The 18,099-nt window shown below is 27.4% G+C and overlaps 1 protein-coding gene across 1 annotated transcript in view; it reads right to left on the reverse strand.

Annotated features, from left to right (window-relative positions):
• Window positions 1-16,045: 16,045 nt before the first annotated feature.
• LOC136091465 (MARVEL domain-containing protein 1-like) overlaps window positions 16,046-18,099 on the reverse strand; it is a 33,165-nt gene continuing 31,111 nt past the window's right edge. Inside the window, exon 5 of the mRNA XM_065819074.1 lies at window positions 16,046-16,212. Within this exon, the coding sequence (XP_065675146.1) occupies window positions 16,135-16,212 (78 nt within the window). The 3' untranslated portion in view covers window positions 16,046-16,134. The remainder of the gene's footprint in view (window positions 16,213-18,099) is intronic.

An 18,099-nucleotide genomic window follows, 5' to 3' on the forward strand; every position in this document is an offset into this window, starting at 1 on the left:
TATATATATATATATATATATATATATATATATATATATATATATATATATATATATATATATATATATATATATATATATATATATATATATATATATATATATATATATATATATATATATATATATATATATATATATATATATATATATATATATATGATGTAGTAGGTAGCCAAATTTTAGGGAACACTAGCAAAAATTCTTATTTACCATTATAAACTCTTTTACACATTCTTATATTAAACTTTTATATTATTATCGGTGCTTGTTAAATTAAACACGCACACAGCTGACATTTAGAATTTAAATCTTGCATATTTAAGTTTTAAAATAAAATTTAAAAAGCTGTTAGAAAAGTAACGCGGTAACTTTTACTCAACATTTTTAATGAGCTACTTTTTACTTTTATTCGAAAAATTTTTTCGACCGATAACGTTTTCGTAACGATAACGTTTACGTAACGATAACGTTTACTTGTACTTTAGTAAAATTTCACTTGAGTACTTTTACTTGAGTAAAAAATTTCGAACCAAAAATTAGAGACAAAACAAAAAAGGGAAAAAAGTAAAAGCGTCAAATTCTTATTTAAAAAATTAAATTAAAAAGAAAAAAGAAAAAAAAAGAAATTTAACAAAATAATGAGTGAAAACAGATCCGTAGCACGGGATAAGTATGTGTCATTATTGATATAAAATATGTTTGAATAAAAAATAACTTTTTGATTAAAAAATAATTTTTTATAAATTGCTTCCAAACGTTTTTCCAAATAAATGGTGTTAGAAAAAGTGTTAAATGTACGTTCTCCAATATTTTGTTTGTTATATTTACCAGTCATTATACTTAAAAAAAGTAAACTTAAGTAAAACAAACAGTGCCGTCTTGACGAGATGTTAAAGAAGGTGGTGCATCTATTTTTTGCCAATAACAGATCCAATTTTTTCAACTGCAGTGTTCAAATTTGCCGAATATTCAATTTCTTGGGGGTTAGACACCCCTCTACGCTCCTCCCCTCTACCGCGTAATTGTTAAAATAAATGTTCAATATGTTAACTTACTTCTAAATTTAATAAATTACTATTTATAGTTAACATTTACATAATTATTACATTATTCAACTATTTTACACAATTTAACTTTCCCTTGAGTAAATAAAAGTACATAGATTTATAAAATTTGCAAATAACAACTACAACAACAAAATTTTTTTTACTACTTTTACTGTTGTTACAAACAACAATTACTACTTTTACGATTACAAATTATACGTGCATTGCAGTTGACACTAAAGGTTAAAACGTGCTATTAACCAGTCCGTACCAAATAAATTAATTGTTTCTTACCTAAATTCTAGATTCTAGTACATTTTATCCTATATCAATTTAAGTATTAAATTGGTGGTGTAGAAAGATTTCAAATGTATTTGCCAAAATTTTTTATTCTACAATTATCCATTTCAACAAACTATTTTAATGTTATGGAGTTTTTAATGTTATTTTTGCTCATTTCCTTTTGTATCTAAGCAAACAAGATGTCGTTCAGGTAATTGCCTACAGTTTTTGACCTTAACTGTGTTTTCACTCTCGTCATTGCGCCAAAGTTTATTTTACACAATGATATCGATAGATGATTGGTGTAAAAAATCTTTCTTATTTTTGTGTTTGTTTATTTGTGTATGGCACTTAAAATATCTGCAATTTATGCAACTCTCCAAGAACTTTGTATTTAGATTGGTGCAATGACATTGTTCAGGTGATTGTTGATAGTCTCTTCAAACATGGCCAACTTAAATCATGTAATTTTAGTAGGCAATGCTTCAACTCATTTTTTATTTTAAAAATGTGTGATTAGAACATCAAAGAACTTAAATATGAGTTAATAAACTCTAAGCCAAATGCTCAGTATGCTAAAAAAAGTACCTTTTAATATGGAGGTTGTTTTCTTTGGAAATGCCTGTTTACTTTGTATAATTAAGCTCAAATAGATTTTTTAATACCTATATGGAATCAAAGAACTTGATAAAATTTAAAAAAAGAGCTACAAGTACTCCCACACAAAAAAAATATTTTACTTATGAAAAACTAAATGATGGAATCATTTAGGTTTAACCTAACTAATTGTTGGAAGAGCAAGAGATAATCTCATTAAACTCAAAGTTTCAATTTGAGATCTGTTTCGGTAAAATACTTTGGCACTCAAAATCATTATGTTTGCTTGTTACCCTAGGCTATCACTTTCCGACGAATGATGCTCGTGTGTAAATATATATATATATATATATATATATATATATATATATATATATATATATATATATATATATATATATATATATATATATATATATATGTATATATATATATATATATATATATATATATACATATATATATATGTATATATATATATATATATATATATATATATATATATATATATATATATATATATATATATATATATTATATATATATATATATATATATATATATATATATACATATAAACTTCAGATAAATGAATCAAGAAATGCTTTTTCTACTTTACCTCTATGCTTTATATGAAAACTTTTATAAATGAATAATATTTACCTTCTCAAAACTTTTAAATTTTTTTTTTAAATGTGATGCTGCTGTTTTTTCCCGTGAACTCTTAAAATTTATGAAAATGCTTAGTCAAAAAATAAAGAAAATCAAATTAGTAAAATTAAGTTGAATTAACAGAGACCTTGTAATAAAAAAGCAATAAAAATGCAATTAAAAAATATAGCAAATGTTTTAAAAAAGATGAAAGAAACGGTAATGTTAAAAGGAACTAGATTGAAATTGTCATTTTTACATGGTTCATAAATTTATTAATAGTGTGTTTTTCTCTTTAAATATGCTTTCTTTGAGTTTTAATATAAAATTGTTGGTGGCCGAGTCTAAAATTGAAAAACTAGCATGGGGTTGTTCAATATAGTCGCGGTCGTGACATTTTTACTGCAAAATGTGAAAATATAAGCAAGGAACTTTATAAACCTTTTTTTTTGGTATTGTGTACATTTGGTCACGTACTTCTATCTGAAAATTTTACAGTAAATTTTATGCAATAGTTGCATCGCCATGTCAAAACAAAATCAGACGCGGTCATATTAGCAACAAAAACAGAAACAGAACTTGTTTAAGTAGTTTTGTTTTTAGTTGAAAACTTTTAACATATTACAAATTTAATTTTTTTAATTATTTTTTATAGAATGTTATACTAACTTTAATACAATTTTTTTTGTTTTTTTGTTTGTTCATGTTTTACATTAAATGGTAGCTAGCAATATGTCGCGGTCGTGACATCGTGGTCGTGACAAAATATTGTACTAATAATACTAATAATCATATAACACTACATTTTAGGTATTTTTAAGGTATATTTCAGCATTGTCAAAGTTTTTAAAAATATATAAACATTTTAAACAATGTTTATAGTTATCTTTAGAAGAATAAAAGAAACATGAACAGGTTTTTAATAAAAAAACGTTACAAATTGTTTTATTAAATTGCAACATTAAAGACATATTTAAACAAACTAAACAAATTAATATACTAAATAGCAATTTTTTATTTGCTGTGTTATTCGTCTGATGGTGGTGATATATTTTCATGTTAAAAATTTCAATCTTAACTTTCCAGTTAGGGTAAAGCCGTATATCTTCAACCTCTTCTGCTTCTAGTAAAGAATCGCTCAGCTGACTATAATGTTGATTGATTTCATCTTCAGTCAAATATAATAAATTTATCGTCGAATCTTTGCATAAAGCTTTATAAAACTGCAACGCATTTTGAATAATTACTTGTCTTGCTTTAACCTTGCTGTTGTTTTTAATGTTCCTCCTACCCAATCAATGGTTCCTTTTCCGTGGGCTATGGCAAAAATTTCACTTGAAAGTTAGAATGTTAAATGTCACTTGACAATACTTCAAGAATTTTACCATGAAGCGGTTTTTAAATTGAGAAGATGAACCATCAATCCACAACGTTACTTTGTTTATAATTAAATAGGTTGCGCAAGACTTATAAAAATATACGTTATGCATCCCTTAAAGTTAAAAATAAAAGATATAAAAATTGAACTGTTTAGACTAATACCTTTAAAATTAATTCAAGGAAAGCACTGACGAATGTTTTGCTGTAATCATTTTTATCTGTTAAATAAGCAACCATATTTTTTACATCTTTACCATAAACCGCAAAAGTGAAGGTTGCTATTTGAAATTGACTCCAATAATAGTTTTGGATTAAATCGAAGTGTATTATTAATTCACCATCCATAATATTATCTATTTGATGGCGATAAACTGAAACATGGTGACTTTTAACTAAATGGTGAATCTGAAATTGAGGTAGCAATTTCAAAAACTCTGTCTTTGTTGCATACAAAAACTGTTAGATTAATCCCTGGTGTAGACAATATGTAGCCTTGTCTTTGTACCAATTTATGTAGCTGACTTCAATTTTTTCTTTGTTTTGATCTTCGGATGGTTGTAGCAAACGATTGTTACTGCAGTTAGCACAAAAACTACATGACAGTAAGAGGCAATCTGAAGTGAGAGGGCTGCAAAAATCCATTTGTTTACCCAGTTTATGTTATAAGGTTTAAAATTAACGTTTGAGGATAAAGCGTTGCATATATTAATTAAATTTTAATGAACTAGACAACAGCAGGTTTCAAGAGAGGTCTCTGAATATGTGAGTATTTGAGCTAGACGAAGAGCGCAAAATTTGGAAAATTTTATCTCGCTAAAAAATTCCTCTGCAAATTCTTCGCAACCAGTTTTTTTTTTTAGGTGCCCCAAGAAGTCCTAACGGTCTTGTCACAAAGCACCGAGAAATGCATTTAATCAGGAAGTTCACGCCTCCTTCATTACCGTGACGCGAAAATATGTCCAGAGATCGTTTTGAACCTAGATCTTCTGCTTATAAGCAAGCGCTCTTACCAATGCGCCAACGGCCGCACATGAAATTCTTCTGACATTCCGTTAATTTAAGTAACAAGTAACGTTTTGAAATTTTTCACCATCAACTTTTATAAAGCCTTTATACCTGGAGTCCATCAAGATATTTCTTAGCGGTTGTAAAACTCTAATACATGATTGAAAAAACACTTGAAGATAAACGGATGCACTTTTATATCTTTTATATATTTCTGATATATCAGATGATTTCTATTGCTACCCAGCAAGCAAACGACGTCTTGTCAACGTCTATGCAAGGTTGAAACTTTTAACGTTGGAACTTTCAACGTCGTTTCCTTGTTGATTTACCGTTAATAACGTAACGTTGAACAATGCGACGTCGTTTCAACGCCAGACTAATGTAGAAAGTTTAACGTCGGAATTTTCCACGTTACTTTAACGTTGATTTATAGTTGATAAACTTAGGTTAATTATTCAACATTAAAACGTTAAGAGGTGTCTTTAAAAAACTAACTTAAAAAAGCATTTGACGTTTATTCAAAGTTGAAAACGCATTGATATAAGAACGTTGATTTAGGCGTTGAATTTGAAACAAAAAATCAACGTCCGTACAACGTCAATAAATTAAAATTGAACTGACGTTGATTTTACAAAATGTTAATTCAAGCAATGATTTGGAAACAAGAAATCGACGTTGAAATATCAACAATAATTTAACGTCAATGAATTAACGTTGAACTGACGTTGAATAACAAACTTTGTACAAACTTTTAAAATTTTTTTTTACCTACAAACTAAAACATTTTAATTAAAAAACTTTTTTTTTACAAATTACAAACTTTTTTTTTACTTACAAAGTAAAGCGTTGATTTGGAAACAAGAAAGCGGCGTTAAAACATCAACATTGATTCAACATCAAAAAAACAACGTTGAACTTATTTTACGTTTTTAAAATGTTTTCAAACGATAACACTTTTAAAAAGTTTGCTAACTTTACTAAAATGTATTTTTTACAAAGCTGTAAAAGTTGGGGTAAGACGGTGATATATTTTTTATTTTCGCAACTACCTTCGTTTCCATGTAACTCTACTTCAACTTCTACTTCACAGGTATCAGCTTTTCGATTTTCTTTATCACCTTTTTATTAACTTCTTCAACTTCTTTTTCGTGCTTGTAGGATTTCCGTTTACTTCCATTTAAACGATAAGGTGCATATTTCCCCAGCAAGCAAACGACGTCGTATCAATGTCTAAATTATCATCAGATGTTGTCTCCTTTTGAAATTAAGCATTCCAAAATGACCCAAGAATCAGTTCTAAAAAAAAATGGCGACATGCAAGCCAGAGATGCGTTTTCATAGATTTGGTTTCCTCAAGAAGAGTTGCCGCTCCGTTTCTCTCTCCAATAATACAAACCGTTGTACTAAAAACTTAGGCAACAATATTTTTCTTAAAATCCCATTCATCTAAATCTTCTATAATTCCTCTACAGAAAGAAATTCCTGTACCAGACTAAATAACTTTAATAAATAAATTTTTACCTTCCGGGCAATTTGAAAAACCACTCACTAAAACGGTTAAATATTCAAACTTTTTACCAGATATTTGCTTCATATGTTTTCGATCCCAGTGAAGAGTTAAATAGTCTGATTTAACTTTTGTTCTAAACTCTGAAGTTATACTTCTTGACATAATTTGCTTATTTTGCTTATGAGCTCTTCTAATTGTATTTATTGAAATGTCCACTTCTTTAGCTTTAACACAAACTAAAAATATATTTTAGAGTTTCTTATTCTTGTCAAAATAAAAACAATTTAAAAACAAAAATCTAAAACCAGGATTGCAGAAATATTCAAATCTTGAGCAAATAAATCTTTCTTTAAAAATTTTTAACATTTAGATCTTGCAAGCTTTCCATTTATCATGAAGGTTTAGAACACTTTCAACAATGTATTTTTCCTGCTTGCAAGTAATATCAGCTTCATCCCAAAATACTTTAACAGTTTTTATAGTATAATTAGGCAGCTAATTTTAATTTTAAATTAAGGCTTTTATTATTTAATTTTTTTTTTAATATTTGGAAAAAACTCAAAATAAATTGTTCATCATTTTTAAGTGATACCTTAACAAATAAAAGCAGAAATTCAATAAAAGTACATTATTTTCATATATAAAAAAAGTGTATAATACATTAATTGAAATTTTAAAAAATTTTAAAAATATATAAACCTAAAATATTTGTAGACATCGCGAGTAGTAGGCAGAAAACTGGTATTAATATCTTCAAGGGGGTATCCAACTAATCAAATTTCGTCTGATGATATCAATGCTTTTGTGTACTTCTTTCTATTGACTTTTATATTTGTTTTGCATTAGAGATTTATATTTCTTTTGTATAAGAGATGGCATTTTTAAAATGAATTAAGACTTTTATGACTAATAGAAAAATATTAACAATTAAACATGATGATTGATTTTTTACTTTAAAACGAATGCAAAAGTTGATATAGTTGTAGAATAATTTCACTTTTTATAACAATACTTCAATTAGCATTATAATATAAATAGGGTGGCCATCTGCAAACATTTAGCCGGGACAGTCCCGTATTTTTACAAAATGTCCCGTGCCCTTTATTTGACCACATTTATCCCGTGTTTTTGAATTATTCAGTAAAAATTTACTATTTAAATTTTAATGAAAATTTTAACGCTTTTTTTAAAAACAAATTTGCAATTTATGATTCCGTCGAATTTCTTTCGAATTTCGTCGTATTATCTTAACCTGTGTTGAGAGTGTTTTAAAATGACAAGAAATTATTTATTTTAATATTTAAGTTTATATTTGTGATTCATAAATAAGGTTAATATATTAAATTAGTTATATTAAATAAGATATTAAGTAAAAAATATACAATTAAGATTGTTTTAATTAATAACTTGACTTTCTTAAAGTATCATGTCTGAGAAAAAGAAATGAAAAACTCAATGGAGTGACAAATATGCAACTGAAATTTGAATTTATTAAAAAAAGTAGTCGGAAACGACAGTAAAGCGTATTGTTATTTATGTTTAGCAGAACTTTCAGTTGAATTTGGAGGTCGAAGTTATATTGTTTAACATAATGATACTAAAAAGCATAAGTCGTTAATTGTTGCTGGATCATCAAACAGAAAAGTAAATGAATTCTTCAACAAAATAGAATAATGATACCAATAATGATCTTAAAATTGCTGCTAAGGAAGCAACATTTGCATATCATACTGGTAAGCATTTTTTGTCATTTTGTTCTAATGAATGTGCTTCTGAATTAGTACGAAATTTTTTTGAAAAAAGTTTTCTTGGAAAAACGAACACAGCTGCTCTCATAACACAAGTAATTGCACTGTTTATTGATGTAAAAAAAAAAAAATTAACTAGAAAAGGCTAATTTTATAGCTCTCGCAACAGATACTTCCAATCATAGAGCATCAAAATGTTGCCTGTAATTGCAAGATTCTTTAATCCAGTCATTGGTATTCTTAACAAAAAAATTTCATTTTAAACAATTCCAAATGAACAGTCAACAACAAATTCTAATTTAATATTAAAAATAATTGAAAAACAAAGCATAAAGTATACATATTTAATATAAGAAATAATTGAAAAGCAAAATTTAAAGGATAAAGTATACATATTTAATATAAGAAATAATTGAAAAGCAAAATTTAAAGGATAAAGTATACATATTTAATATAAGAAATAATTGAAAAGCAAAATTTAAAGGATAAAAATACAAATTCAAATTTTGGTGGAGTCAATGGTAATGGTGTCAATAATGTATGGCGTAAGTTTCAAAACGATTTAAAAAATTTTTTCTTTGGAAATAGATGTATGGCTCATATAGCATATAATCCTTTAAATGCAGGATGTGATATTGAAGCAATTCTTGTTAAAATTTAGACACATTTTAATATTTACACTGTGAGAACAGAAAAATTAACACAGTTTTGTGATGAAGTTGATTCATATTATAAATCTTTGTTAAACCATTCAAGCACACAATTATTAACACTTCAACCTGCAATTTTTCGTTTAACTGAGTTTTATAATCCTTTGAAGAATTACTTTGCATCGTTAACAAAGTGTCCACCAGTTATCAAATCTTTTTTTGACGAAAATGAAAGTAAATTTTAAATGTTATTTATAGCAAATCAGTTTAAAAATTTCAATATTTAAATAAAACTTATCGAATCATCTACAACAAATTTTAAAGCAGCAAATCAAATGAAAATATTGAAAGGAAAAATAATAAATAGAAAAGCAATTAGATTTTTACCTACTGATTCCAAATCTGAATTAAAAGTTAATCTAAGAAAAATCAAGTAGTGATCAAAGTGAATGATTTTATGAAACTAAAATCAATTATATTCAGTTATGGAAAATTCAATAGACGTTGTTAAGAAAAGATATGGAGAGAAGTTCAATAATATTATTAATGTTAATTTACTCTTTGATAAATATGGCTTAATGCGTGATTATGTTATACAATATTTATCAAGCTGGTCAAACTTAAAACTTTCACCAGAAAGCATTTGGGTTATGATTTTCATAAATTTTGGAGAAAATTTAACACCTTAAACAAATTTAGAGAAATAAGCAGAGTTTGCATTTTGTTTCGCTGGTTCATCAGTAGTAGTTAAGAGTTTGTTTTCGATGATTAATCAGATCTGGGATAACAACAAAAATCCACTTGATATTGAGACAATGGATTCATTGACAACTATTAAATACAATTCTAATTTAAACTGCCTACATTTTTATGATGATAATGTTTCTTTCCTTAGTAATTTTATTTCAAAAGAAAAATATTCGAAATAAAAGTAAATTTGTTTTTAAAACTTGATTTTTTTTTTAAATATCTTACAGTTATTACTGAATTTCTCAGCCATTAAATTAAAGTTAAACAAAAAAAGAGTAAATGCGCTTTTTTCATTCAATAAGAAATAAACTATATCTGAAAATGTTGAGCATTTTTTTCAAAAATAGCTATCAAATTTAAAATATTTTGAAAAATAAATTAAAAACTATTTTTTCCTTTAATATATTTACAAAAAATGTTTTTTAGTAAATGTCCTGTTTTAGGGTGTCCCAAAAACACACTTTTTTTAAAATTTCAATGTGCACTCAACTGATCCCCATTCTATAGGTCCTAAATAGCTACCAAAATCTTTTTTTTAATTTTTTAATGACTAGAAGTATTAGATGTAAATTCTAAGTTTTACGGTTTTGTACACTTATGTGTATTTACTAAAAAACAGAGCTATCTAGTATTTCAATATGTTTTAATATGATGTAATAATTAGTACACAAATAATTCCCATAGTATATTATTAAAGAATAGGATCATTTCCTATGAACATTGTTAGAGATTGATATTTTTCCCTCTGGACAATATTATTAGTTCGTATAATTCCCCATGGATTGGTTCACAAATAACTCCATTTAGAAATTTTTTTTGAAGGAAAAAATTTCTAAATGGAATTATTTGTGCACGAAGGAATTCTAATTTGTGCACGAAGAAATTCTCGTGTAAACGGTTATAAAAGCTGTAACGGTAAACTTAGATAAAATATTATACGAGAGGGAATAACGACATAATAGATTTTTGATGCAAGTGTAACATTTAGTATAAATTTAGTTAAAAAACTGATTATTTCGAAAATCATATAAAAATGGGTAGAACAGCTAAAAAAAAGAAGATGATAGGACAGAATAAGATAAAACGGAAAAATACAGAAAGGTTGAGGTATATTTACCTATTAAAGTACCCACTGAGGGAGTTACCTCAGAGACATCTTCCATCTAATGGTGATATTCTTAGATACTATCAATTTATCCTTCGCGAGTCATAAGTTAAATACAAACCCACTTCTACTAATGTTGGTTGCAAATTGAAATCAAAATCCAAGGATCTTGTTTGTGAAAATGGTGTTTGTACAGATCCTGATAGTTCTTGCTTGGTATCTAGGATTAAAAAAATTTTCAATGTTGAAAAAGGTTCAATGTTGGTGTACGACCTCATCTGGCAATTTTAAGTGAAGTATTTAAAGCTGGAGGTATAGAAATTAATGATATACCGCTTTCAAGAAGCACACTTCATAGAAAAAAGTTCAAATATGTAGAACTTGAAGGAGACTCGGAGTGGATTTCAATATCTAATCATTTTAAAGGCCGACGGCTTATTCTTCGTTTTGATACCAAACTGTTGGAACAAATTACCACTGGGCTTAACATTATCCAGAATATTGAGCGACTTGCAGTCTAAGTGAGTTCCCCGGATGACGATACCATGGAAGACCATCTTTTAGGTGTTGTTCAATGTCCCTCTTCAAAGGGAGTTGACCAAGCAGAACAAGTGCACAATCTTTTAAAATATTACGGATGTAAAGAGCAGATCATTGGTATATGCTGTGATACAACTGCAAGCAATACAGGCGGAGTATATGGAGCAGTCCAAATTCTTACAGATATTTTGAAATTACCAATTTTGTGGATAATGTGTAGGAGACACATATATGAAGTACATGTATCTCACTATATGGCTGCCCTTACTGGTGAGAAAACTAAAGGTCCAAGAAGAGCTCTTTATGTCAAGCTAAAGAACAAGTGGCCTGAAATCTGTGAAAAAGTGAATGAAGTGAAAAATTTATGTAAATTGGACTGGCAAAGAGATGATCTGAAGATTGGCTCTGTTCTTCGCACTGTTGCAGAGGAAGCTAAGACATTTTTGACTAATGCAACTACTGATATAGTGTTTTCAAGGCATGATTATGGTATAGTTTGTAAGCTTGCCTCCTTCTTCCTTGGAGTGGAAGTACAAGATTTTAAGTTCCATCAACCTGGCGCCTGCCATGAGGCAAGGTTTTTAGCAGATGCGATCTACATCCTGACTCTTTATATGACTAAAGATATCAGTAATATCTTGACAGAAAAAGAAGTGCTGCAGCTGAAGGATGCAATTTTGTTCATTGCAATTTGCTATGTTCCATGGTTTTTAAAAAGTTTTTTAGGATTTCTGGCTCCCTACAATGATTTGAAAGCTATCCAGACAGCCTATGCATTGAGAAAAGTTAGTAAGAATATTGGAAATGCTTTGCTTCTCAGCATGGGACGCCATACGTGGTACTTAACACCGCAACTCTGTGTTTTGTCCTTTGGGGATAAAGAAGTTCCTTCTGAAACAAAGCTAAGAATGCTGTTAGCTCTGACTGAGTTTGAAGAGCCAAATGAATTTCAGCGTTGTAAACCATCAAATGTACAAATTGGAGAGACCACAGAGCTACCTGAGTTGATTTCCGAGCAAAGCTACTTTCTCTTCAAACATTTTAAAATATCAAGAGCAAGTATAAAAGAATGGCTTAATAATAGTCTTAATACTATAGATGTTTTTAACCATCCTCAGTTGCTAGATTTTATTGCATGGATCAAAAACATATCTGTTGTAAATGATGGTGCAGAAAGAAACATTAAGCTCATTAAAGATTTTCTTTCAGCTACTAGAGATGAAGATCACCTTCAAAATGTACTTTTTGTAGTTAAAAAGTCTAGAAAAAACTTGACTAAGACTATGACTAAAAAGGAGCTTGGGAACTGTTCAAAAAGTTGTATTTTTTGAGAAATGTTTCACCGCAATAAAATCTTAAATTTGCTAAAAATATTAGTTTTCATGTTTTTTTTTTTTGTATTTTCATATTTATAAATATAATCTATCAAGTTAAATAGTAGAAAACAATTGGAAATGATTTATACGCATCTAATTGTTTTGTTTTAATTTTCTAAAATGTGTTTTCTATTAATGTTAAGCTAGCTTAACATTAAAACAGTAAAACTCAGATTTTACATCTAGCACTTCCTGCCAAAACAAAACCGTCAAATTTTTTTTAGTACTTATTTAGGTCACATAGAATGGGAATCAGCAGAGAGCTTTTTTTTTTTTTTTTTGGGACACCCTATCCTGTATTTTTAGCAAAAATCCCGTGTTTTTTGCTAAGTTAATTTTTTATTCAAATATCTCCAAGCTGATGTATATACTTTTTTAATGTCATAAGATTATTTTATAATTTATTTTAAATGACAGTTTGTTATTTATAAAAATAATTTGTGTGTGCTATTAGGAGTAGAAAAAAATTATATAGAAAAAATTATATATGAAAGATCGCAATCTTCGAGATTCGTTTAAGATTTTTTGTTACTAATTTTAAATAAAAGAAAAGTTTAAATGTATGATATTAGGCTAGAAGCAGATATTAGTTTAGAAAATGGAAATGTTAACAAGCAAGTCAATTGTTGCAGAAATAAAAGAAATTAATAATCGACAATATGCTAGAAAAGCTGCTCGGCAAACAGCAAATAATTCGAACCCAAATGAGGAGAGCTTGGTTAGGCAAATCATGTTACATTATCTCAGTATTACAATAATAAACTTTTAGTTAGACAATTTTTCTCTGCACTCGTTTATGGCAAAAAACTGTTTCAGCAATATGCTGTTGATGTATATATTAAAATTGAAGGCCAGCGCCTTGCTTTCATCAGAAATAACCAAAACAAACTGAGAAGCGAGCAGCATGATGCCTTACACGAACATATAAACAAACTTGGAAATTATCATAATGTTAGACCAGGGCGTGTTGTAGTTTTGCCATCAATATATGTAGGAAGTCCTAGAGCTAAAAAAAAAACTTTCAAGGTGCAATATCTATAATTAAAAAGTATGGTAAACCAGATTTTTTAATTACTTTCACTTGTAAGCCAAAATGGCACAAGATAACTAAAAATTTATATCCAGGTCAGACAGCAAATGATAGACCTGACTTGGGTACTCGAGTATTTAAACTCAAATTATATAATCTTCTCAATGACATTTTTAAGCACGGTGTATTAGGGAAAGTTGTAACACATGTTCAGGTTATTAAATTTCAAAAGCGTGATTTGCCACATGTTCATATTTTACTTCACTTTGCAAATGATGATTAGCATGAAATAGCACATGATATCAATAATTTAATATCTGCAGAAATTCCAGATCCGATTTTTAATTGTGATCTTAATGACGTTGTTAAAACTTGCATGATTCACGGTCCATGTGGCATACTGAATAGAAATTCTCCCTGCATGAAAGATGGGGTGCAAAGCAAAACTATCGTAAAGAATTTAATGCTAACACAGAAGCAGTCCATAATGGTTATCCACGCTATAGACGTCGTGATAATGGTTTGGTTATCAATATTAAAGGTAACAATCTAGATAACCGCTGGATAGTGTCTTCAATCCATGTTTATAATAGAAATGTCAAGCTCATTATAAAAGAAATATCAAGCTCATCAAACATTATTGTTAGAGCTTGCATGTTTGTTAAAGCTGTTAAATATTTGTACAAATACATATACAAGGTTCACGACTGAGCCAATATTTTAATAAATAAACAAATTAATCATGATCAAGTAAACGCTGTTGAAATAAAAACAAAGTATAAATTAAATGATTTGTACACTTATATAAATGAAGCATTTACATCTGTAAATCAGAAGTCAAAGGTCGGTTATCACATTTTAGAAAAAGTTCAGGAGAGAGGAAATAGTAAAATAAATAATTTAATATTTTTGCATCATCTTCTGTTACCTATGAAAATGGTGAGGTTATGCTTTATATTTTGATTAAATAAAATTGCAAATATTTATAACTTTTATTATATTATTCTATTTCTAATTTAGAGTCGTTAACATTTAAGCACTACAGAAATTATTACTCCTAACACCCAAAGCCTCTCTCAAAGAGGTCTTTCAAAAAGTGGTTTAGAAATGGCAGTATGGATGAGCCCTCTTTCAAATGGAGGGCTTATCTTTACTGGGGTGTTAGGAGACCCCGAAGAAAAAGCAGCAACTAAAAGGTTGTAAATGCCTTCTATCAGGGAAGATATTTATAACTTTTTTGTTGCCCTTTTTCTTCGGTGTTTTTTATTTTTTTTTTACTCTTTTTTTTAAATAATATATTATGTTGTATATTTGATTTGATTTTACTTCAGACACTTAAGTAAAATCAAATTAACTTAAGGACAAAACTAAATATGAATTTTACTACTTACAATAACAACTAATAAGTCTTAAATTTGAATGATTTTAATCTTTTTTACAAATTCAAACTTATAATTATGTCCTTTTTTTAGTTGCATTTGTCATCACTTGATTAGCTTGCTTACTGTTGAAACATGGTTTGAATTTAGTGAATTTGTATGATGTAAAGTTTACTCTATTAATCATTAGTCAACAGTTAAGAAAAAACAGGTATTTTACATAATATGGTAAAAATAATTTTGTTTACTTAGTGAAACCAGTTTTTATGGTCATTTGTGTTTTAGCTATTTTGTGCAACGATGTTGTTTTTGTCGTTAACAGTAACAGTAACTTTTCTTATGTTCATAAATATTCATTTCGTGTCTTTTTTACTTTTTTTAACATGCTGCCATGGAAACACTGTTTTAGGTATTAGCAGGCTTTTCTTGATTTTCCCCTTCTGGTACATGCTGTGTTGTAACAGATTTTAAAGAAAAGTTAACTGATGTTAAGTTCTTTTTTGTCTATACGTCGTTAACTATAAGCAATGACATTGCTGATAAGGAGCCCAATTCAAAACATTATTTATAGATAAATTTGTACTTAATTATTTTTTTTTAAGATGAAATATCAAGTCATATTGTTATTAATGATTTAATTATTATTAACCCGTATTACGGGTTGCTTTCTGCTAATTTTATATAAATTCGATAATTTTTTTGTTTCGATCACTTTGAAACCTTTTTTTTCTTACTTTTATTAAACTATTAACACAATACACATGTAATTGAAGATTTGGATAAAAAATGCTTGAAACATAACAAAACTTTTCAAAATTTATTGAACAATACTCAAAATTTTTTAATAGTACTTTTTTAATTAAAAAACTTTATTTTTCAATTGTTACATTAAAAAAACGAAATGCATAAAAGACAGTAAGTTAAAAGATGAGAAGTTTTTATTATTTAAAGTAATTGTAATTTACTGAAAAAAAAACAAAAACAAACAAAAACTCAAAGAATATTTTATTTGCTATCAAGACTCTAAGATATGAAAAATAATAAAAAACTTCGTAAATGTGATTCTTAAAGCTTTTTGATCAAACAGGATTTCTATATTCTTTGAAACTAAACATTGCTTGAATCGCCAACCCAAAACTTGCAAAGAATCCGAAAGCCTAATTTTATGAAAACAATAATTTAAAAGTAAAAAATTTAAAGTGGTTCATTTAAAAAAACTAAAAAGGCTTTTTACAAATAAAAAAGTTATTATTTAACGTTGTAAAGAATTTCGAGCCGTATTTATATATGATAATATATGCCGTAAATATATGCAAACCGAATATTTTTTTCTTAGTTTTCTAAAAAACTATATTTAATTAAAAAAACATGTTATTTCATCCTAGACTAACATTTCTAAGGAATGAAATTTAAAATTGATGGTTAATTATAAGATAAACAACCATTAATTAAAAAATAAACAACCATTAGTTAAAAGGTAAACAATCATAAAAAAAAAAACAAATCAAACCATTTATAAATAAATAAACCAATTATAAAAACTAAAAAAAATAACCAACTAATAAATTTTTTTATTTATTTTGTGATATTGTTAAGTTAAGTTCAAAGATTTTTTTGTGGGTCCGACAACTTTTACAATGCCTATTTGGATCGTGTCTTGAAGAGAAAGAGAAAGAGAAAGAGAAAGAGAAAGAGAAAGAGAAAGAGAAAGAGAAAGAGAAAGAGAAAGAGAAAGAGAAAGAGAAAGAGAAAGAGAAAGAGAAAGAGAAAGAGAAAGAGAAAGAGAAAGAGAAAGAGAAAGAGAAAGAGAAAGAGAAAGAGAAAGAGAAAGAGAAAGAGCATCATTAGAAGAAACAGCCCATGTATGACTAAAGTATTTCATACAGGGGAAGTAAGAGATTTGTAGAGGTAGTAAATGGAATTAGGAGTAAGAAATAAAATTTCTTAAAAAATTAAAAAAAGAACAACATTAGTATTTGCGAAATTTAGCATTTTGATGTAAATTTGGTTTTATGAAAAGTAGTAAACGATAATCCAAGAAGACGTAGAGAAGAGGACTGAGTGAGAGGATTGCTATTTATCAATATAGGAATCTCTTTATGATAGCGCGTTAACATTCTGAAGTAGAGAACCAAGGCTCAAATCCTGTCGTTGGAGCTTAACATTTTTTTTTTGATTATTCTAAAATACGAAATAATAAACTTTTAAAAAGAAAGCCATAAATTTTTATTTTTTTTTTAATTTTAAATAAGAAATTAAAAAAAAAAAGAAACCTGATTATTTGAACATGCCACGCGGCAACTAACTTTTTTAAAACACGGTAAGGGGGTTTAAATAATACGTTTTTTAAAAGTAAATAATTAAAAATTTTAATTTTATATTTAAAATGAATAATTTTATAAAATTTATTATTTTCAAAATAATAAAGTTCAAATAACCTAATATTAAAGTTATTAAAAAGTTTAATGTGTTACAGCTCTTTTATCACGCCCCTGGTAGACATTCTAAATCGAGTGCGCCACAATGACAGAATTTAGATAACCATCAAATTAGGATTATACTCCGATACTAGGATTCTGGGATGTCTAGTTCAGCCAGGTAACAATAATACGTATGTATAAACGTTTTGACAGAATAATGCTTTTGTAAAGATGGCTTAACTTCTTTTTAAACAATAAAGCTTTAATAAGATGTAGTAACAATCTTTTTTTACTTTTAAACTAAATAGTTTATTTTGAAAACGCTGGAATGTGTTAGTTTAAAGCTTTTTATGGCAACTAAAGCTTGTATTTTTGTTATATTTTGAGCAATAAAAAATAACATTCAATTTTATTTTTAAATACAAACATTAAATGACATAAATTAGATACCATGCTAATTTATACTTATATATTACAGCTTTTTCAAAATGTTATATTGCTACACTGTTTACAAACAATGTAAAAATGATTATAACAATCATTTAAACAATGTAACATTGTTACAAATGTTTCATTATTTAACGAAGTAAACTTATTAGTTATATGATTTTTTTTTTTTTTCAA

The sequence above is a fragment of the Hydra vulgaris genome, chromosome 15 (genome assembly GCF_038396675.1).
Source record: "Hydra vulgaris chromosome 15, alternate assembly HydraT2T_AEP".
Taxonomy (NCBI): Eukaryota; Metazoa; Cnidaria; class Hydrozoa; order Anthoathecata; family Hydridae; genus Hydra; species Hydra vulgaris.